General features: G+C 42.5%; 1 protein-coding gene across 1 annotated transcript; it reads right to left on the bottom strand.

Annotated features, from left to right (window-relative positions):
* Positions 1-152: 152 nt before the first annotated feature.
* Positions 153-23014, bottom strand: LOC135535369 (sarcolemmal membrane-associated protein-like; the record flags this gene model as incomplete). Its single annotated transcript, XM_064962024.1, has 4 exons — positions 153-322; positions 4928-5045; positions 11001-11306; positions 22814-23014. Coding segments are annotated over 4 exons (795 nt in total), but the record flags the coding sequence as incomplete, so codon positions are not given.
* Between the last annotated feature and the right edge of the window lie 2186 nt (positions 23015-25200).

Raw genomic sequence — 25200 nt, 5'->3', positions numbered from 1 at the left:
GCTGGTACCAGGGATAGCTGTGTGGCTGGTACCAGGGATAGCTGTGGCTGGTACCAGGGATAGCTGTGGCTGGGTACCAGGATAGCTGTGTGGCTGGTACCAGGGATAGCTATGTGCTGGTACCAGGGATAGCTGTGTGTACTGCATCATACCTCTCTGCAGGCTCTGTGTCCTGCTAGCAGCCTGGGTTAACTGTGACTGCAGCTTGTTAGCGTCCTGGAGGTGTTGGTCCTGCAGTGAGCCCAGTCTACTCTGCATCTCTCCCTGGGACTTCTCCAGTAACTGCAGACTGCTGTTCAGACTGGCAGTCTGCTCCCTGGAACTGAGAAGAGGGAGGACAGGTGGTCAAAAGCACATGGATGGATAGTTCAATAATAATAAGGGGAGTCAGTTGTACTTCAGCTTTCGGTCAACAATTCAACTGCTCTCTCCGTCCTCCATCACTCTCCTTCCCTCCTCTCCATGCTGCCCCTGTCCCAAGTCAGCTCCTCCACACTGCTGCTGTTGAAGCCCTCACACCCACACAGCTGGCAAATAGCTGACAGGTTATCCACCCACACCGTACCAGGCGAGCACAACCCCCAATAGCACTAGATTCATCCTGCCTCCGATAGCGCTGACTGGGATGAAGGATTCCAACATGTTGACTGGCAGCAGAGACGTGGAGACTGACAGAGAGCAGAGGCAGCTCAAACCTGGTTGACTCTTTCCAGCGTCTCTGCTGACAGGGCAGTAGACCAACAACCATGCCCAGGTCTGCATGTTCAGAACAGAGACTGAGCTGCTTAATAAAGGAGCCAAACAGTCAGTCTGTCCTGCCTTTGTGAATGCAGCTCAGTGTGAGGTGGTCAAAACGGTAAACCTGCTGCAGCTCAGTGTGAGGAGGTCAAAACGGTAACCCTGCTGCAGCTCAGTGTGAGGAGGTCAAAAAACGGTAACCCTGCTGCAGCTCAGTGAGGAGGTCAAAAACGGTAACCCTGCTGCAGCTCAGTGTGAGGAGGTCAAAAACGGTAACCCTGCTGCAGCTCAGTGTGAGGAGGTCAAAAACGGTAACCCTGCTGCAGCTCAGTGTGAGGAGGTCTGAAACAGTAACCCTGCTGCAGCTCAGTGTGAGGAGGTCAAAAACGGTAACCCTGCTGCAGCTCAGTGTGAGGAGGTCAAAAACGGTAACCCTGCTGCAGCTCAGTGTGAGGAGGTCAAAAACGGTAACCCTGCTGCAGCTCAGTGTGAGGAGGTCTGAAACCGTAACCCTGCTGCAGCTCAGAGGTCAAAAACCGTAACCCTGCTGCAGCTCAGAGGTCAAAAACGGTAACCCTGCTGCAGCTCAGAGGTCTGAAACAGTAACCCTGCTGCAGCTCAGAGGTCTGAAACAGTAACCCTGCTGCAGCTCAGAGGTCAAAAACCGTAACCCTGCTGCAGCTCAGAGGTCAAAAACGGTAACCCTGCTGCAGCTCAGAGGTCTGAAACAGTAACCCTGCTGCAGCTCAGTGTGAGGTCTGAAACAGTAACCCTGCTGCAGCTCAGTGTGAGGTCTGAAACAGTAACCCTGCTGCAGCTCAGAGGTCTGAAACAGTAACCCTGCTGCAGCTCAGAGGTCTGAAACAGTAACCCTGCTGCAGCTCAGAGGTCTGAAGCAGTAACCCTGCTGCAGCTCAGAGGTCTGAAACAGTAACCCTGCTGCAGCTCAGAGGTCTGAAACAGTAACCCTGCTGCAGCTCAGTGTGAGGTCTGAAACAGTAACCCTGCTGCAGCTCAGAGGTCTGAAACAGTAACCCTGCTGCAGCTCAGTGTGAGGTCTGAAACAGTAACCCTGCTGCAGCTCAGAGGTCTGAAACAGTAACCCTGCTGCAGCTCAGAGGTCTGAAGCAGTAACCCTGCTGCAGCTCAGAGGTCTGAAACAGTAACCCTGCTGCAGCTCAGAGGTCTGAAACAGTAACCCTGCTGCAGCTCAGAGGTCTGAAACAGTAACCCTGCTGCAGCTCAGAGTGAGGAGGTCTGAAACAGTAACCCTGCTGCAGCTCAGAGGTCTGAAACAGTAACCCTGCTGCAGCTCAGAGGTTTGAAACAGTAACCCTGCTGCAGCTCAGAGGTCTGAAACAGTAACCCTGCTGCAGCTCAGAGGTCTGAAACAGTAACCCTGCTGCAGCTCAGAGGTCTGAAACAGTAACCCTGCTGCAGCTCAGAGGTTTGAAACAGTAACCCTGCTGCAGCTCAGAGGTCTGAAACAGTAACCCTGCTGCAGCTCAGAGGTCTGAAACAGTAACCCTGCTGCAGCTCAGAGGTCTGAAACAGTAACCCTGCTGCAGCTCAGAGGTTTGAAACAGTAACCCTGCTGCAGCTCAGAGGTCTGAAACAGTAACCCTGCTGCAACTCAGAGGTCTGAAACAGTAACCCTGCTGCAGCTCAGAGGTTTGAAACAGTAACCCTGCTGCAGCTCAGAGGTCTGAAACAGTAACCCTGCTGCAGCTCAGTGTGAGGAGGTCTGAAACAGTAACCCTGCTGCAGCTCAGAGGTCTGAAACAGTAACCCTGCTGCAGCTCAGAGGTCTGAAACAGTAACCCTGCTGCAGCTCAGAGGTCTGAAACAGTAACCCTGCTGCAGCTCAGAGGTCTGAAACAGTAACCCTGCTGCAGCTCAGTGTGAGGTCTGAAACAGTAACCCTGCTGCAGCTCAGAGGTCTGAACAGTAACCCTGCTGCAGCTCAGAGGTCTGAAACAGTAACCCTGCTGCAGCTCAGAGGTTTGAAACAGTAACCTGCTGCAGCTCAGAGGTCTGAACAGTAACCCTGCTGCAGCTCAGAGGTCTGAAACAGTAACCCTGCTGCAGCTCAGAGGTCTGAAACAGTAACCCTGCTGCAGCTCAGAGGTCTGAAACAGTAACCCTGCTGCAACTCCGAGGTCTGAAACAGTAACCCTGCTGCAGCTCAGAGGTCTGAAACAGTAACCCTGCTGCAGCTCCAGAGGTCTGAAACAGTAACCCTGCTGCAGCTCAGAGGTCTGAAACAGTAACCCTGCTGCAGCTCAGAGGTCTGAAACAGTAACCCTGCTGCAGCTCAGAGGTCTGAACGGTAACCCTGCTGCAGCTCAGAGGTCTGAAACAGTAACCCTGCTGCAGCTCAGAGGTCTGAAACGGTAACCCTGCTGCAGCTCAGAGGTCAAAAACGGTAACCCTGCTGCAGCTCAGAGGTCTGAAACAGTAACCCTGCTGCAGCTCAGAGGTCTGAAACAGTAACCCTGCTGCAGCTCAGAGGTCTGAAACAGTAACCCTGCTGCAGCTCAGAGGTTTGAAACAGTAACCCTGCTGCAGCTCAGAGGTCTGAAACAGTAACCCTGCTGCAGCTCAGAGGTTTGAAACAGTAACCCTGCTGCAGCTCAGAAGTCTGAAACAGTAACCCTGCTGCAGCTCAGTGTGAGGAGGTCTGAAACAGTAACCCTGCTGCAGCTCAGAGGTCTGAAACAGTAACCCTGCTGCAGCTCAGAGGTCTGAAACAGTAACCCTGCTGCAGCTCAGAGGTTTGAAACAGTAACCCTGCTGCAGCTCAGAGGTCTGAAACAGTAACCCTGCTGCAGCTCAGAGGTCTGAAACAGTAACCCTGCTGCAGCTCAGAGGTCTGAAACAGTAACCCTGCTGCAGCTCAGAGGTCTGAAACGGTAACCCTGCTGCAGCTCAGAGGTCTGAAACAGTAACCCTGCTGCAGCTCAGAGGTCTGAACGGTAACCCTGCTGCAGCTCAGAGGTCTGAAACAGTAACCCTGCTGCAGCTCAGAGGTCTGAAACAGTAACCCTGCTGCAGCTCAGAGGTCTGAAACAGTAACCCTGCTGCAGCTCAGTGTGAGGTCTGAAACAGTAACCCTGCTGCAGCTCAGAGGTCTGAAACGGTAACCCTGCTGCAGCTCAGAGGTCTGAAACAGTAACCCTGCTGCAGCTCAGAGGTCTGAAACGGTAACCCTGCTGCAGCTCAGAGGTCTGAAACAGTAACCCTGCTGCAGCTCAGAGGTCTGAAACAGTAACCCTGCTGCAGCTCAGAGGTCTGAAACAGTAACCCTGCTGCAGCTCAGAGGTCTGAAGCAGTAACCCTGCTGCAGCTCAGAGGTCTGAAACAGTAACCCTGCTGCAGCTCAGAGGTCTGAAGCAGTAACCCTGCTGCAGCTCAGAGGTCTGAAACAGTAACCCTGCTGCAGCTCAGAGGTCTGAAGCAGTAACCCTGCTGCAGCTCAGAGGTCTGAAACAGTAACCCTGCTGCAGCTCAGAGGTCTGAAACAGTAACCCTGCTGCAGCTCAGAGGTCTGAAACAGTAACCCTGCTGCAGCTCAGAGGTCTGAAACGGTAACCCTGCTGCAGCTCAGAGGTCTGAAACAGTAACCCTGCTGCTGCTCAGAGGTCTGAAACAGTAACCCTGCTGCAGCTCAGAGGTCTGAAACGGTAACCCTGCTGCAGCTCAGAGGTCTGAAACAGTAACCCTGCTGCAGCTCAGAGGTCTGAAACAGTAACCCTGCTGCAGCTCAGAGGTCTGAAACAGTAACCCTGCTGCAGCTCAGAGGTCTGAAACGGTAACCCTTCCACTCGGACTCCTCCTTTGACACCTAGAAGTGGAACACTTGTAGAAGTCTTACATCAGATGGAGATGAGTGTTTCCTAATATGTCCCTCCCCTTGTATAGGCAGTTGGGCTTCCTCGCTTAGTTCAGTTAGAAAGGTGGATTCGCACCCCACCGGGACTAGCTACAGGAATGGACCCAGTCTGCATTAAGCCGGGGCTGCAGTAAGCAAAAAGCAACACTTGGCAGACCTTACCACTGTCACTTCTGGATGTCATTGCTCTGTGTAGTGACATATTTCCTGGTGTAGCGGCTAAGGTGTTCCGTTGACCATCAGGGATAACACCCCCCCCCCCCTCCAATCTGCTGTGTCTGCGGTGTGTGGACCCACCTGTCCAGGTCCGTCTCCAGTCCGTGTAGTCTGTTCACCAGGGTCGTCTTCTCAGAACGGAGACAGTCACACTCCTGCTGCAGACTGGAGCAGTCCTTCTGAAGGCGCTCCAACTCTCCTACAGAAACAGGTCATTATTATAGCAGTCCTTCTGAAGGCGCTCCAACTCTCCTACAGAAACAGGTCATTATTATAGCAGTCCTTCTGAAGGCGCTCCAACTCTCCCACAGAAACAGGTCATTATTATAGCAGTCCTTCTGAAGGCGCTCCAACTCTCCTACAGAAACAGGTCATTATTATAGCAGTCCTTCTGAAGGCGCTCCAACTCTCCTACAGAAACAGGTCATTATTATAGCAGTCCTTCTGAAGGCGCTCCAACTCTCCTACAGAAACAGGTCATTATTATAGCAGTCCTTCTGAAGGCGCTCCAACTCTCCTACAGAAACAGGTCATTATTATAGCAGTCCTTCTGAAGGCGCTCCAACTCTCCTACAGAAACAGGTCATTATTATAGCAGTCCTTCTGAAGGCGCTCCAACTCTCCTACAGAAACAGGTCATTATTATAGCAGTCCTTCTGAAGGCGCTCCAACTCTCCTACAGAAACAGGTCATTATTATAGCAGTCCTTCTGAAGGCGCTCCAACTCTCCTACAGAAACAGGTCATTATTATAGCAGTCCTTCTGAAGACGCTCCAACTCTCCTACAGAAACAGGTCATTATTATAGCAGTCCTTCTGAAGGCGCTCCAACTCTCCTACAGAAACAGGTCATTATTATAGCAGTCCTTCTGAAGGCGCTCCAACTCTCCTACAGAAACAGGTCATTATTATAGCAGTCCTTCTGAAGGCGCTCCAACTCTCCTACAGAAACAGGTCATTATTATAGCAGTCCTTCTGAAGGCGCTCCAACTCTCCTACAGAAACAGGTCATTATTATAGCAGTCCTTCTGAAGGCGCTCCAACTCTCCTACAGAAACAGGTCATTATTATAGCAGTCCTTCTGAAGGCGCTCCAACTCTCCTACAGAAACAGGTCATTATTATAGCAGTCCTTCTGAAGGCGCTCCAACTCTCCTACAGAAACAGGTCATTATTATAGCAGTCCTTCTGAAGGCGCTCCAACTCTCCTACAGAAACAGGTCATTATTATAGCAGTCCTTCTGAAGGCGCTCCAACTCTCCTACAGAAACAGGTCATTATTATAGCAGTCCTTCTGAAGGCGCTCCAACTCTCCTACAGAAACAGGTCATTATTATAGCAGTCCTTCTGAAGGCGCTCCAACTCTCCTACAGAAACAGGTCATTATTATAGCAGTCCTTCTGAAGACGCTCCAACTCTCCTACAGAAACAGGTCATTATTATAGCAGTCCTTCTGAAGGCGCTCCAACTCTCCTACAGAAACAGGTCATTATTATAGCAGTCCTTCTGAAGGCGCTCCAACTCTCCTACAGAAACAGGTCATTATTATAGCAGTCCTTCTGAAGGCGCTCCAACTCTCCTACAGAAACAGGTCATTATTATAGCAGTCCTTCTGAAGACGCTCCAACTCTCCTACAGAAACAGGTCATTATTATAGCAGTCCTTCTGAAGGCGCTCCAACTCTCCTACAGAAACAGGTCATTATTATAGCAGTCCTTCTGAAGGCGCTCCAACTCTCCTACAGAAACAGGTCATTATTATAGCAGTCCTTCTGAAGGCGCTCCAACTCTCCTACAGAAACAGGTCATTATTATAGCAGTCCTTCTGAAGGCGCTCCAACTCTCCTACAGAAACAGGTCATTATTATAGCAGTCCTTCTGAAGGCGCTCCAACTCTCCTACAGAAACAGGTCATTATTATAGCAGTCCTTCTGAAGGCGCTCCAACTCTCCTACAGAAACAGGTCATTATTATAGCAGTCCTTCTGAAGGCGCTCCAACTCTCCTACAGAAACAGGTCATTATTATAGCAGTCCTTCTGAAGGCGCTCCAACTCTCCTACAGAAACAGGTCATTATTATAGCAGTCCTTCTGAAGGCGCTCCAACTCTCCTACAGAAACAGGTCATTATTATAGCAGTCCTTCTGAAGGCGCTCCAACTCTCCTACAGAAACAGGTCATTATTATAGCAGTCCTTCTGAAGACGCTCCAACTCTCCTACAGAAACAGGTCATTATTATAGCAGTCCTTCTGAAGGCGCTCCAACTCTCCTACAGAAACAGGTCATTATTATAGCAGTCCTTCTGAAGGCGCTCCAACTCTCCTACAGAAACAGGTCATTATTATAGCAGTCCTTCTGAAGGCGCTCCAACTCTCCTACAGAAACAGGTCATTATTATAGCAGTCCTTCTGAAGGCGCTCCAACTCTCCTACAGAAACAGGTCATTATTATAGCAGTCCTTCTGAAGGCGCTCCAACTCTCCTACAGAAACAGGTCATTATTATAGCAGTCCTTCTGAAGGCGCTCCAACTCTCCTACAGAAACAGGTCATTATTATAGCAGTCCTTCTGAAGGCGCTCCAACTCTCCTACAGAAACAGGTCATTATTATAGCAGTCCTTCTGAAGGCGCTCCAACTCTCCTACAGAAACAGGTCATTATTATAGCAGTCCTTCTGAAGGCGCTCCAACTCTCCTACAGAAACAGGTCATTATTATAGCAGTCCTTCTGAAGGCGCTCCAACTCTCCTACAGAAACAGGTCATTATTATAGCAGTCCTTCTCCTACAGAAACAGGTCGCTCCTTCTGAAGGCGCTCCAACTCTCCTACAGAAACAGGTCATTATTATAGCAGTCCTTCTGAAGGCGCGCTCCAACTCTCCTACAGAAACAGGTCATTATTATAGCAGTCCTTCTGAAGGCGCTCCAACTCTCCTACAGAAACAGGTCATTATTATAGCAGTCCTTCTGAAGACGCTCCAACTCTCCTACAGAAACAGGTCATTATTATAGCAGTCCTTCTGAAGGCGCTCCAACTCTCCTACAGAAACAGGTCATTATTATAGCAGTCCTTCTGAAGGCGCTCCAACTCTCCTACAGAAACAGGTCATTATTATAGCAGTCCTTCTGAAGGCGCTCCAACTCTCCTACAGAAACAGGTCATTATTATAGCAGTCCTTCTGAAGGCGCTCCAACTCTCCTACAGAAACAGGTCATTATTATAGCAGTCCTTCTGAAGGCGCTCCAACTCTCCTACAGAAACAGGTCATTATTATAGCAGTCCTTCTGAAGACGCTCCAACTCTCCTACAGAAACAGGTCATTATTATAGCAGTCCTTCTGAAGGCGCTCCAACTCTCCTACAGAAACAGGTCATTATTATAGCAGTCCTTCTGAAGGCGCTCCAACTCTCCTACAGAAACAGGTCATTATTATAGCAGTCCTTCTGAAGGCGCTCCAACTCTCCTACAGAAACAGGTCATTATTATAGCAGTCCTTCTGAAGACGCCTCCAACTCTCCTACAGAAACAGGTCATTATTATAGCAGTCCTTCTGAAGGCGCTCCAACTCTCCTACAGAAACAGGTCATTATTATAGCAGTCCTTCTGAAGGCGCTCCAACTCTCCTACAGAAACAGGTCATTATTATAGCAGTCCTTCTGAAGGCGCTCCAACTCTCCTACAGAAACAGGTCATTATTATAGCAGTCCTTCTGAAGACGCTCCAACTCTCCTACAGAAACAGGTCATTATTATAGCAGTCCTTCTGAAGGCGCTCCAACTCTCCTACAGAAACAGGTCATTATTATAGCAGTCCTTCTGAAGGCGCTCCAACTCTCCTACAGAAACAGGTCATTATTATAGCAGTCCTTCTGAAGACGCTCCAACTCTCCTACAGAAACAGGTCATTATTATAGCAGTCCTTCTGAAGGCGCTCCTCTCCCCTACAGAAACAGGTCGCAGTCCTTCTGAAGACGCTCCAACTCTCCTACAGAAACAGGTCATTATTATAGCAGTCCTTCTGAAGGCGCTCCAACTCTCCTACAGAAACAGGTCATTATTATAGCAGTCCTTCTGAAGGCGCTCCAACTCTCCTACAGAAACAGGTCATTATTATAGCAGTCCTTCTGAAGGCGCTCCAACTCTCCTACAATTATTATAGTCGAAACAGGTCAAACAGGTCATTATTATAGCAGTCCTTCTGAAGGCGCTCCAACTCTCCTACAGAAACAGGTCATTATTATAGCAGTCCTTCTGAAGGGCGCTCCAACTCTCCTACAGAAACAGGTCATTATTATAGCAGTCCTTCTGAAGGCGCTCCAACTCTCCTACAGAAACAGGTCATTATTATAGCAGTCCTTCTGAAGGCGCTCCAACTCTCCTACAGAAACAGGTCATTATTATAGCAGTCCTTCTGAAGGCGCTCCAACTCTCCTACAGAAACAGGTCATTATTATAGCAGTCCTTCTGAAGACGCTCCAACTCTCCTACAGAAACAGGTCATTATTATAGCAGTCCTTCTGAAGGCGCTCCAACTCTCCTACAGAAACAGGTCATTATTATAGCAGTCCTTCTGAAGGCGCTCCAACTCTCCTACAGAAACAGGTCATTATTATAGCAGTCCTTCTGAAGGCGCTCCAACTCTCCTACAGAAACAGGTCATTATTATAGCAGTCCTTCTGAAGACGCTCCAACTCTCCTACAGAAACAGGTCATTATTATAGCAGTCCTTCTGAAGCGCTCCAACTCTCCTACAGAAACAGGTCATTATTATAGCAGTCCTTCTGAAGGCGCTCCAACTCTCCTACAGAAACAGGTCATTATTATAGCAGTCCTTCTGAAGGCGCTCCAACTCTCCTACAGAAACAGGTCATTATTATAGCAGTCCTTCTGAAGACGCTCCAACTCTCCTACAGAAACAGGTCATTATTATAGCAGTCCTTCTGAAGACGCTCCAACTCTCCTACAGAAACAGGTCATTATTATAGCAGTCCTTCTGAAGACGCTCCAACTCTCCTACAGAAACAGGTCATTATTATAGCAGTCCTTCTGAAGACGCTCCAACTCTCCTACAGAAACAGGTCATTATTATAGCAGTCCTTCTGAAGGCGCTCCAACTCTCCTACAGAAACAGGTCATTATTATAGCAGTCCTTCTGAAGGCGCTCCAACTCTCCTACAGAAACAGGTCATTATTATAGCAGTCCTTCTGAAGGCGCTCCAACTCTCCTACAGAAACAGGTCATTATTATAGCAGTCCTTCTGAAGGCGCTCCAACTCTCCTACAGAAACAGGTCATTATTATAGCAGGCCTTCTGAAGGCGCTCCAACTCTCCTACAGAAACAGGTCATTATTATAGAAACAGGTCAGTCCTTCTGAAGACGCTCCAACTCTCCTACAGAAACAGGTCATTATTATAGCAGTCCTTCTGAAGGCGCTCCAACTCTCCTACAGAAACAGGTCATTATTATAGCAGTCCTTCTGAAGGCGCTCCAACTCTCCTACAGAAACAGGTCATTATTATAGCAGTCCTTCTGAAGGCGCTCCAACTCTCCTACAGAAACAGGTCATTATTATAGCAGTCCTTCTGAAGGCGCTCCAACTCTCCTACAGAAACAGGTCATTATTATAGCAGTCCTTCTGAAGGCGCTCCAACTCTCCTACAGAAACAGGTCATTATTATAGCAGTCCTTCTGAAGGCGCTCCAACTCTCCTACAGAAACAGGTCATTATTATAGCAGTCCTTCTGAAGACGCTCCAACTCTCCTACAGAAACAGGTCATTATTATAGCAGTCCTTCTGAAGGCGCTCCAACTCTCCTACAGAAACAGGTCATTATTATAGCAGTCCTTCTGAAGGCGCTCCAACTCTCCTACAGAAACAGGTCATTATTATAGCAGTCCTTCTGAAGGCGCTCCAACTCTCCTACAGAAACAGGTCATTATTATAGCAGTCCTTCTGAATTCAAAACACTGGCAACTTTTATGCTGCAAGGATGTGTCAACAAAGTACAACAACAACAACAAAAATGTGTATTTTGGCTAGCGTATAGAGAGAGAGAGGTCAGTTTCAATTCCATATGATGGAGGATAATGTAGGGAATTGATCAGGAACACCCATCAGGCTCTGTTAGAAAGGTTAGGGGTTAGCATAGTATCGTACCTTGTAGCTCGAGGGCTCTCTGCTGGTGCAGGCTCTGCTGTTGGAAGGTGGCCTGCAGGGAGTTGATCTCCTGTTCGTATTTCGACGCAGCCTGACGCCACTTCTCCAGCTCGGCCGTGACACCTCCCAGGTCCCTCTGCAGGGCGGCGATGTCTCGCTCCCTCTCGGCCGTGGCGGCCTCCATGGCGTGGTGGAGAACTAGCACCTCCTCCTGAGCAGAGTACAGCTCCTCCTGTGTGCTGCTGATGCTGCTCTCTCTCTGCTCCTTCAGCTCCTCCATGTCGACCGCTAGCTTCCCCAACTGACCTGGAAACAGATGGTATATCCGTTCATATACACTATATAATATACAACATCTCTCCCCCAACTGACCTGGAAACAGATGGTATATACACTATATAATATACAACATCTCTCCCCAACTGACCTGGAAACAGATGGTATATACTTTCATATACACTATATAATATCTCTCCCCAACTGACCTGGAAACAGATGGTATATACACTATATAATATACAACATCTCTCCCCCAACTGACCTGGAAACAGATGGTATATACACTATATAATATACAACATCTCTCCCCCACTGACCTGGAAACAGATGGTATATACTTTCATATACACTATATAATATACAACATCTCTCCCCCAACTGACCTGGAAACAGATGGCATATACACTATATAATATACAACATCTCTCCTCAACTGACCTGGAAACAGATGGTATATACGTTCATATACACTATATAATATACAACATCTCTCCCCCAACTGACCTGGAAACAGATGGCATATACACTATATAATATACAACATCTCTCCCCAACTGACCTGGAAACAGATGGCATATACACTATATAATATACAACATCTCTCCCCAACTGACCTGGAAACAGATGGTATATACACTATATAATATACAACATCTCTCCCCCAACTGACCTGGAAACAGATGGTATATACACTATATAATATACAACATCTCTCCTCAACTGACCTGGAAACAGATGGTATATACACTATATAATATACAACATCTCTCCCCAACTGACCTGGAAACAGATGGTATACACTATATAATATACAACATCTCTCCCCCAACTGACCTGGAAACAGATGGCATATACACTATATAATATACAACATCTCTCCCCAACTGACCTGGAAACAGATGGTATATACTTTCATATACACTATATAATATACAACATCTCTCCCCAACTGACCTGGAAACAGATGGTATATACTTTCATATACACTATATAATATACAACATCTCTCCCCAACTGACCTGGAAACAGATGGCGTATACACTATATAATATACAACATCTCTCCCCCAACTGACCTGGAAACAGATGGCATATACACTATATAATATACAACATCTCTCCCCAACTGACCTGGAAACAGATGGTATATACTTTCATATACACTATATAATATACAACATCTCTCCCCAACTGACCTGGAAACAGATGGTATATACTTTCATATACACTATATAATATACAACATCTCTCCCAACTGACCTGGAAACAGATGGTATACACTATATAATATACAACATCTCTCCCCAACTGACCTGGAAACAGATGGTATACACTATATAATATACAACATCTCTCCCCAACTGACCTGGAAACAGATGGTATATACTTTCATATACACTATATAATATACAACATCTCTCCTCAACTGACCTGGAAACAGATGGTATATACACTATATAATATACAACATCTCTCCCCAACTGACCTGGAAACAGATGGTATATACACTATATAATATACAACATCTCTCCCCAACTGACCTGGAAACAGATGGTATATACTTTCATATACACTATATAATATACAACATCTCTCCCCAACTGACCTGGAAACAGATGGCATATACTTTCATATACACTATATAATATACAACATCTCTCCCCCAACTGACCTGGAAACAGATGGCATATACACTATATAATATACAACATCTCTCCTCAACTGACCTGGAAACAGATGGTATATACACTATATAATATACAACATCTCTCCCCCAACTGACCTGGAAACAGATGGTATATACTTTCATATACACTATATAATATACAACATCTCTCCTCAACTGACCTGGAAACAGATGGTATATACGTTCATATACACTATATAATATACAACATCTCTCCCCAACTGACCTGGAAACAGATGGTATATACACTATATAATATACAACATCTCTCCCCAACTGACCTGGAAACAGATGGTATATACACTATATAATATACAACATCTCTCCTCAACTGACCTGGAAACAGATGGTATATACTTTCATATACACTATATAATATACAACATCTCTCCCCAACTGACCTGGAAACAGATGGCATATACACTATATAATATACAACATCTCTCCCCAACTGACCTGGAAACAGATGGTATATACACTATATAATATACAACATCTCTCCCCCAACTGACCTGGAAACAGATGGTATATACACTATATAATATACAACATCTCTCCCCAACTGACCTGGAAACAGATGGCATATACACTATATAATATACAACATCTCTCCCCAACTGACCTGGAAACAGATGGTATATACACTATATAATATACAACATCTCTCCCCAACTGACCTGGAAACAGATGGCATATACACTATATAATATACAACATCTCTCCCCCAACTGACCTGGAAACAGATGGTATATACACTATATAATATAGAACATCTCTCCCCAACTGACCTGGAAACAGATGGTATATACACTATATAATATACAACATCTCTCCCCAACTGACCTGGAAACAGATGGTATATACACTATATAATATACAACATCTCTTCCCCAACTGACCTGGAAACAGATGGTATATACACTATATAATATACAACATCTCTCCCCAACTGACCTGGAAACAGATGGTATATACACTATATAATATACAACATCTCTCCCCCAACTGACCTGGAAACAGATGGTATATACTTTCATATACACTATATAATATACAACATCTCTCCCCAACTGACCTGGAAACAGATGGTATACACTATATAATATACAACATCTCTCCCCAACTGACCTGGAAACAGATGGCATATACACTATATAATATACAACATCTCTCCCCAACTGACCTGGAAACAGATGGTATATACTTTCATATACACTATATAATATACAACATCTCTCCCCAACTGACCTGGAAACAGATGGTATATACTTTCATATACACTATATAATATACAACATCTCTCCCAACTGACCTGGAAACAGATGGTATACACTATATAATATACAACATCTCTCCCCAACTGACCTGGAAACAGATGGTATACACTATATAATATACAACATCTCTCCCCAACTGACCTGGAAACAGATGGTATATACTTTCATATACACTATATAATATACAACATCTCTCCTCAACTGACCTGGAAACAGATGGTATATACACTATATAATATACAACATCTCTCCCCAACTGACCTGGAAACAGATGGTATATACACTATATAATATACAACATCTCTCCCCAACTGACCTGGAAACAGATGGTATATACTTTCATATACACTATATAATATACAACATCTCTCCCCAACTGACCTGGAAACAGATGGCATATACTTTCATATACACTATATAATATACAACATCTCTCCCCAACTGACCTGGAAACAGATGGCATATACACTATATAATATCTCTCCCCAACTGACCTGGAAACAGATGGTATATACACTATATAATATACAACATCTCTTCCCCAACTGACCTGGAAACAGATGGTATATACACTATATAATATACAACATCTCTCCCCAACTGACCTGGAAACAGATGGTATATACACTATATAATATACAACATCTCTCCCCCAACTGACCTGGAAACAGATGGTATATACTTTCATATACACTATATAATATACAACATCTCTCCCCAACTGACCTGGAAACAGATGGTATATACTTTCATATACACTATATAATATACAACATCTCTCCCCAACTGACCTGGAAACAGATGGTATACACTATATAATATACAACATCTCTCCCCAACTGACCTGGAAACAGATGGTATACACTATATAATATACAACATCTCTCCCCAACTGACCTGGAAACAGATGGTATATACTTTCATATACACTATATAATATACAACATCTCTCCTCAACTGACCTGGAAACAGATGGTATATACACTATATAATATACAACATCTCTCCCCAACTGACCTGGAAACAGATGGTATATACACTATATAATATACAACATCTCTCCCCAACTGACCTGGAAACAGATGGTATATACTTTCATATACACTATATAATATACAACATCTCTCCCCAACTGACCTGGAAACAGATGGCATATACTTTCATATACACTATATAATATACAACATCTCTCCCCAACTGACCTGGAAACAGATGGCATATACACTATATAATATCTCTCCCCAACTGACCTGGAAACAGATGGTATATACACTATATAATATACAACATCTCTTCCCCAACTGACCTGGAAACAGATGGTATATACACTATATAATATACAACATCTCTCCCCAACTGACCTGGAATGGTATATACACTATATAATATACAACATCTCTCCCCCAACTGACCTGGAAACAGATGGTATATACTTTCATATACACTATATAATATACAACATCTCTCCCCAACTGACCTGGAAACAGATGGTATATACTTTCATATACACTATATAATATACAACATCTCTCCCCAACTGACCTGGAAACAGATGGTATACACTATATAATATACAACATCTCTCCCCAACTGACCTGGAAACAGATGGTATACACTATATAATATACAACATCTCTCCCCAACTGACCTGGAAACAGATGGTATATACTTTCATATACACTATATAATATACAACATCTCTCCTCAACTGACCTGGAAACAGATGGTATATACTTTCATATACACTATATAATATACAACATCTCTCCTCAACTGACCTGGAAACAGATGGTATATACACTATATAATATACAACATCTCTCCTCAACTGACCTGGAAACAGATGGTATATACACTATATAATATACAACATCTCTCCCCAACTGACCTGGAAACAGATGGTATATACACTATATAATATACAACATCTCTCCCAACTGACCTGGAAACAGATGGTATATACTTTCATATACACTATATAATATACAACATCTCTCCCCAACTGACCTGGAAACAGATGGCATATACTTTCATATACACTATATAATATACAACATCTCTCCCCAACTGACCTGGAAACAGATGGCATATACACTATATAATATCTCTCCCCAACTGACCTGGAAACAGATGGTATATACACTATATAATATACAACATCTCTTCCCCAACTGACCTGGAAACAGATGGTATATACACTATATAATATACAACATCTCTCCCCAACTGACCTGGAAACAGATGGTATATACACTATATAATATACAACATCTCTCCCCCAACTGACCTGGAAACAGATGGTATATACTTTCATATACACTATATAATATACAACATCTCTCCCCAACTGACCTGGAAACAGATGGTATATACACTATATAATATACAACATCTCTCCCCCAACTGACCTGGAAACAGATGGTATATACTTTCATATACACTATATAATATACAACATCTCTCCCCAACTGACCTGGAAACAGATGGTATATACACTATATAATATAGAACATCTCTCCCCAACTGACCTGGAAACAGATGGTATATACACTATATAATATAGAACATCTCTCCCCAACTGACCTGGAAACAGATGGTATATACACTATATAATATAGAACATCTCTCCCCAACTGACCTGGAAACAATCGTGTAATGTAAACAATAATATATACGGGCGGTCAGATTGGGTTGCCATACACAAGCTTGCTGGTTCGATTCCCACCCCAAAGCAGAGCTGCCCTAATAACTATATGGAATAAGGAAAACTCAGGGCTGCCTTAAGGGGGTGGGTGGGTTGTATTTAGGTACATCTGTTTGTTACGGTTACTGTATGGTAATGTATCTGTATGGTATAGCAATGTAATGTATGGTATAGTAATGTAAATGTATGGTATAGCAATGTAATGTATGGTATAGCAATGTAATGTATGGTATAGCAATGTAATGTATGGTATAGCAATGTAAATGTATGGTATAGCAATGTAATGTATGGTATAGCAATGTAATGTATGGTATAGCAATGTAATGTATGGTATAGCAATGTAATGTATGGTATAGCAATGCAATGTATGGTATAGCAATGTATGGTATGGTATAGTAATGTATGGTATGGTATAGTAATGTATGGTATAGTAATGTAATGTATGGTATAGTAATGTAATGTAATGTATGGTATGGTAATGTATGGTATAGTAATATAATGTATAGTAATGTTAATGTAATGTATAGCAATGTAATGTATAGTAATGTATAGCAATGTAAGGTATAGCAATGTAATGTATAACAATGTAATGTATAGCAATGTAATGTATAGCAATGTAAGGTATAGTAATATAATGTATAGCAATGTAATGTATAGCAATGTAATGTATAGCAATGTAATGTATAGCAATGTAATGTGTGGTTTAATGTAATGTATAGTATAGTAATGTAATGTAATGTTTAATGTAATGTAAGGTATAGTAATGTAATGTGTGGTTTAATGTGATGTATAGTATAGTAATGTAATGTAAGGTTTAATGTAATGTAAGGTATAGTAATGTAATTTGTGGTTTAATGTAATGTATGGTATAGTAATGTAATGTGTGGTTTAATGTAATGTATAGTATAGTATAGTAATGTAAGGTTTAATGTAATGTAAGGTATAGTAATGTAATGTGTGGTTTAATGTAATGTATGCTATAGTAATGTAATGTGTGGTGTAATGTATAGTATAGTAACGTAATGTAAGGTGTAATGTAAGGTATAGTAATGTAATGTGTGGTTTAATGTAATGTAAGGTATAGTAATGTAATGTGTGGTTTAATGTAATGTATAGTATAGTAATGTAATGTAATGTTTAATGTAATGTAAGGTATAGTAATGTAATGTGTGGTTTAATGTGATGTATAGTATAGTAATGTAATGTAAGGTTTAATGTAATGTAAGGTATAGTAATGTAATTTGTGGTTTAATGTAATGTATGGTATAGTAATGGATTGTGTGGTTTAATGTAATGTATAGTATAGTATAGTAATGTAAGGTTTAATGTAATGTAAGGTATAGTAATGTAATGTAATGTGTGGTTTAATGTAATGTATGCTATAGTAATGTAATGTGTGGTGTAATGTATAGTATAGTAACGTAATGTAAGGTGTAATGTAAGGTATAGTAATGTAATGTGTGGTTTAATGTAATGTAAGGTATAGTAATGTAATGTGTGGTTTAATGTAATGTAAGGTATAGTAATGTAATGTGTGGTTTAATGTAATGTATAGTATAGTAATGTAATGTAATGTTTAATGTAATGTAAGGTATAGTAATGTAATGTGTGGTTTAATGTGATGTATAGTATAGTAATGTAATGTAAGGTTTAATGTAATGTAAGGTATAGTAATGTAATTTGTGGTTTAATGTAATGTATGGTATAGTAATGGATTGTGTGGTTTAATGTAATGTATAGTATAGTATAGTAATGTAAGGTTTAATGTAATGTAAGGTATAGTAATGTAATGTAATGTGTGGTTTAATGTAATGTATGCTATAGTAATGTAATGTGTGGTGTAATGTATAGTATAGTAACGTAATGTAAGGTTTAATGTAATGTAAGGTATAGTAATGTAATGTGTGGTTTAATGTAATGTAAGGTATAGTAATGTAATGTGTGGTTTAATGTAATGTAAGGTATAGTAATGTAATGTGTGGTTTAATGTAATGTATGGTATAGCAATGTAATGTAATGTGTGGTTTAATGTAATGTACGGTATAGTAATGTAATGTGTGGTTTAATGTAATGTATGGTATAGCAATGTAAATGTATGGTATAGCATTGGATTGTATGGTATAGTAATGTATGGTATGGTATAGTAATGTATGGTATGGTATAGTAATGTATGGTATAGTAATGTAATGTAATGTATGGTATGGTATTGTATGGTATAGTAATATATGGTAATGCAATGTTTGGTACAGTAATGTAATGTATAGTAATGTATCTGGATGTAATGTATGGTATAGTAATATAAGGTATGGTATAGTAATATAATGTATAGTAATGTTAATGTAAGGTATAGTAATGTATAGTAAGGTATAGCAATGTAATGTATAGCAATGTAATGTATAGCAATGTAATGTATAGCAATGTAAGGTATAGCAATGTATAGCAATGTAATGTATAGCAATGTAATGTATAGCAATGTAATGTATAGCAATGTAATGTATAGCAATGTAATGTATAGCAATGTAATGTATAGTAATGTATAGCAATGTAATGTATAGCAATGTAAGGTATAGTAATGTAATGTGTGGTGTAATGTAAGGTATAGTAATGTGTGGTTTAATGTAATGTATAGTAATGTAATGTTTAATGTAATGTAAGGTATAGTAATGTAATGTGTGGTTTAATGTGATGTATAGTATAGTAATGTAATGTAAGGTTTAATGTAATGTAAGGTATAGTAATGTAATGTGTGGTTTAATGTAATGTATGGTATAGTAATGTAATGTGTGGTTTAATGTAATGTATAGTATAGTATAGTAATGTAAGGTTTAATGTAATGTGTGGTTTAATGTAATGTATGGTATAGTAATGTAATGTGTGGTGTAATGTATAGTATAGTAACGTAATGTAAGGTTTAATGTAATGTAAGGTATAGTAATGTAATGTGTGGTTTAATGTAATGTAAGGTATAGTAATGTAATGTGTGGTTTAATGTAATGTATGGTATAGTAACATAATGTAATGTGTGGTTTAATGTAATGTATGGTATAGTAATGTATTGTAATGTTTGGTATAGTAATGCAATGTGTGGTTTAATGTAATGTGTGGTTTAATGTAATGTGTGGTTTAATGTAATGTATGGTATACTAATGTATTGTAATGTTTGGTATAGTAATGCAATGTATTGTAATGTTTGGTATAGTAATGTATGGTAATGTAATATAAGGTAAGGTATAGTAATGTAATGTGTGGTTTAATGTAATGTATGGTATAGTAATGTATTGTAATGTTTGGTATAGTAATGCAATGTACGGTAATGTAAGGTATGCAATAGTAATGTATGCTATAGTAATGTATAGTACTGGATGGTATAGTAATGGGTGGTATATTATTGTAATGCGCGGTATAGTAATGTAATATATAGTAATGTAAAGTATAGTAATGTAATATATAGTAATGTAATGTATAGTAATGTATGGTATAGTAATGTATGGTATAGTAATGTAATGTATGGTATAGTAATGTGCGGTATAGTAATGTAATATATAGTAATGTAAAGTATAGTAATGTAATATATAGTAATGTAAAGTATAGTAATGTATGGTATAGTAATGTATGTTATAGTAATGTAATGTATGGTATAGTAATGTGCGGTATAGTAATGTAATATATAGTAATGTAAAGTATAGTAATGTAATATATAGTAATGTAAAGTATAGTAATGTAATATATAGTAATGTAATGTATAGTAATGTATGGTATAGTAATGTATGGTATAGTAATGTAATGTATGGTATAGTAATGTGCGGTATAGTAATGTAATATATAGTAATGTGCGGTATAGTAATGTAATATATAGTAATGTAAAGTATAGTAATGTAATATATAGTAATGTAAAGTATAGTAATGTAATATATAGTAATGTAAAGTATAGTAATGTAATATATAGTAATGTAAAGTATAGTAATGTATGGTATAGTAATGTATGGTATAGTAATGTAATGTATGGTATAGTAATGTGCGGTATAGTAATGTAATATATAGTAATGTAAAGTATAGTAATGTAATATATAGTAATGTAAAGTATAGTAATGTAATATATAGTAATGTAAAGTATAGTAATGTAATATATAGTAATGTATGGTATTGTAATGTATGATATAGTAATGTGCGGTATAGTAATGTAATATATAGTAATGTAAAGTATGGTATAGTATTGTGATGCATAGTAATGTATGGCATGGTAAAGTAATACAAGGTATAGTAAGGTAAGATATACTAATGTAATGTATGGTATAGTAATGTATAGTATGGTATAGTAATATAAAGTATGACATAGTATTGTAATGTAATTTATGCCACAGTAATGTAATGTATGACATAATGTAATTTATGGTATGAAATGTAATGTAAAGTATGTTAGGATAATGCAATGCATGGTATAGTATTGTAATGTATGGTATAGTAATGTAGATAGGTACTGTATCGATATAGTATGTGGCAGAGGTATTCAATTCTGACCCTACGAGGGCCGGAGCCTGCTGGTTTTCTGTTCTACCTGATAATGAATTGCACCCACCTTAATGTCTAAATCAGTCCCTGATTAGAGGGGAATCACCCACCTAATGTCTAAATCAGTCCCTGATTAGAGGGGAATCACCCACCTAATGTCTAAATCAGTCCCTGATTAGAGGGGAATCACCCAGCTAATGTCTAAATCAGTCCCTGATTAGAGGGGAATCACCCACCTAATGTCTAAATCAGTCCCTGATTAGAGGGGAATCACCCACCTAATGTCTAAATCAGTCCCTGATTAGAGGGGAATCACCCACCTAATGTCTAAATCAGTCCCTGATTAGAGGGGAATCACCCAGCTAATGTCTAAATCAGTCCCTGATTAGAGGGGAATCACCCAGCTAATGTCTAAATCAGTCCCTGATTAGAGGGGAATCACCCACCTGATGTCTAAAGTCTAAATCCGTCCCTGATTAGAGGGGAATCACCCACCTAATGTCTAAATCAGTCCCTGATTAGAGGGGAATCACCCACCTAAAGTCTAAATCAGTCCCTGATTAGAGGGGAATCACCCACCTGATGTCTAAAGTCTAAATCAGTCCCTGATTAGAGGGGAATCACCCACCTGGTGTCCCAGGTCTAGACCAGTCCCTGATTAGAGGGGAATCATCCACCTGATGTCTAAAGTCTAAATCAGTCCCTGATTAGAGGGGGATCACCCACCTGATGTCTAAAGTCTAAATCAGTCCCTGATTAGAGGGGAATCACCCACCTAAAGTCTAAATCAGTCCCTGATTAGAGGGGAATCACCCACCTAAAGTCTAAATCAGTCCCTGATTAGAGGGGAATCACCCACCTGATGTCTAAAGTCTAAATCAGTCCCTGATTAGAGGGGAATCACCCACCTAAAGTCTAAATCAGTCCCTAAACTAGTACTATACTCTAATGTACTGATCCATACTATACTCACTCTATAGGTACTGATCTGCACTATACTCTAATGTACTGATCTGTACTATACTCCAATGTACTGATCTGCACTATACTCTAATGTACTGATCTGCACTATACTCTAATGTACTGATCTGTACTATACTCTAATGTACTGATCGGTACTATACTCACTCTGTAGGTACTGATCTGCACTATACTCTAATGTACTGATCTGTACTATACTCTAATGTACTGATCTGCACTATACTCTAATGTACTGATCTGTACTATACTCTAATGTACTGATCTGCACTATACTCTAATGTACTGATCTGCACTATACTCTACTGTACTGATCTGTACTATACTCTAATGTACTGATCTGTACTATACTCTAATGTACTGATCGGTACTATACTCACTCTGTAGGTACTGGATCTGCTTGGCTGACTCCTCAGTCTGCTGCCTGTTACTCCTCCTCTCCTCCTCCAGTAAGGCCTGGAGCTCCAGACACTTCTGCTTGCCTGTGTTGGCCAACTCCTGGGCCTCCAGCAGCTCTCTGTGGAGGTGGTTAATCACCTGCTCTGTGTCCCCGGGCTCCAGGTTGGCGCGACTGAGCTCATCTGAAGAGAGGAGTAGACAGAGGGGACAGTTAGACAGGGACACGTAGTGGACAACAGAGTAAGACACCAACCCAGACTCGTCTGGAGAGAGGACAAGGTAGTTAGACATAAGGACAGACTGGGACATACACAAGTTTGACTGAGTTACACGCTCTACAATCTTAAGGTGAATGTACTTCGTTTCAAGACGCTGAATGGTTCCATTAAAAAAAAAAAAAATCTGCCCTGTGGGCGTCTGGGGGGGTCCGTGCTTCACCACCACTTATAACTAGAGGTGTCAAATAAATTTTATCCAGCTCAAGAGTCCAGCTATACATTTGGTTTGCTAACTTGCTAGCTAAATGGCTAAGTGGCTAAATGTCAAGATCAAACTTCAAATGGTAACAGCAGAGACATTCCATCCCTTCCTGGATCAAGATCCCTGTTGAAATAGCGTCCCTTGTGGGCACATTTTGGTAATACCGATCTGCAGGAATGCGTTTGGGTTGCAAAAATCACCCAAAATGACCAACCTAAGCTAAATGCTTCAGTAAGAGGTCAATGTCTGTGTCTGTAATTTTTTGGTTTATCATCCCAGCAACCCCCTAGACTAAAGATGAAATTACAGAACACTCACATCTCCCACAAGCAGCAGACTAACACACGGATTCTACGGCGTAATGGAGTCCAGGCCGGTTTGAAAATCAACAGCAGACTGTTGAACTTACACGTTCTAATGATGTAACTTAACTGACAAAGTGACGATGAGGGAATGGATCTGGTAGCCAAGTTAACCATGAAATACCTCAGTCACTAATCACTACCAGATGACAGTCCTAGTCTGCATGCCCCAATGGAACCCCCATTCCCTATATATAGTGCACTACTTTTGAGCAGGGCCAATAGTGCTCTGGTCAACACGCAGTGCACTACATTGAGGAACGGAGTGCCATTTGGGACAGACCCTACTAATGCAGTCGGCCGCATACAGACCTGGAAGGGGAGAGGGTCCCCATTTGAACGATGTTGCATGTGGTCCCATATAGTTTAGGGATCACTGAAAGAAGTAGTGTTGTTTCTACAGTAGCACAACAGACAGCGTGAGAGTATTTCAGAAGTCATTGTGTTGAACTCTGAACCTGTTCCCCCCCACCTAGCCCTAACCGCATCAGGCCCCCCCCCACCTAGCCCTAACCGCACCAGGATCCCCCACCCCCACCTAGCCCTAACTGCACCAGGATCCCCCCCCCACCTAGCCCTAACCGCACCAGGATCCCCCCCCCCCCACCTAGCCCTAACCGCACCAGGATCCCCCCACCTAGCCCTAACCGCACCAGGATCCCCCCCCCCCACCTAGCCCTAACCGCACCAGGATCCCCCCACCACCTAGCCCTAACCGCACCAGGATCCCCCCCCACCTAGCCCTAACTGCACCAGGATCCCCCCCACCTACCCTAACCGCACCAGGATCCCCCCCCCCACCTAGCCCTAACTGCACCAGGATCCCCCCCCACCTAGCCCTAACCGCACCAGCAGCCCTAACCGCACCAGATCCCCCCACCTAGCCCTAACCGCACCAGGATCCCCCCCCCACCTAGCCCTAACCGCACCAGATCCCCCCACCACCTAGCCCTAACCGCCCCCCCACCACCTAGCCCTACCGCACCAGGATCCCCCCCCACCTAGCCCTAACTGCACCAGGATCCCCCCCCCCACCTAGCCCTAACCGCACCAGGATCCCCCCCCCCCCCCACCTAGCCCTAACCGCACCAGGATCCCCCCCACCTAGCCCTAACCGCACCAGGATCCCCCCCCACCTAGCCCTAACCGCACCAGGATCCCCCCCCCCACCTAGCCCTAACCACACCAGGATCCCCCCCACCTAGCCCTAACCGCACCAGGATCCCCCCACCTAGCCCTAACCACACCAGGATCCCCCCCCACCTAACCCCAACCGCCCTAACCGCACCAGGATCCCCCCCCCCACCTAGCCCTAACTCCCCCCCCACCTAGCCCTAACACCCAGGATCCCCCCACCTAGCCCTAACCTAGATCCCCCCCACCTAGCCCTAACCGCACCAGGATCCCCCCCACCTAGCCCTAACCGCACCAGGATCCCCCCCCACCTAGCCCTAACCGCACCAGGATCCCCCCACCTAGCCCTAACCACACCAGGATCCCCCCCCCCACCTAGCCCTAACCGCACC

Source organism: Oncorhynchus masou, unplaced genomic scaffold (genome assembly GCF_036934945.1).
Source record: "Oncorhynchus masou masou isolate Uvic2021 unplaced genomic scaffold, UVic_Omas_1.1 unplaced_scaffold_4860, whole genome shotgun sequence".
Lineage (NCBI taxonomy): Eukaryota > Metazoa > Chordata > Actinopteri > Salmoniformes > Salmonidae > Oncorhynchus > Oncorhynchus masou.
The sequence above is the reverse complement of the archived record's forward strand: the minus strand, read 5'-3'. Positions and strand labels throughout refer to the sequence as shown.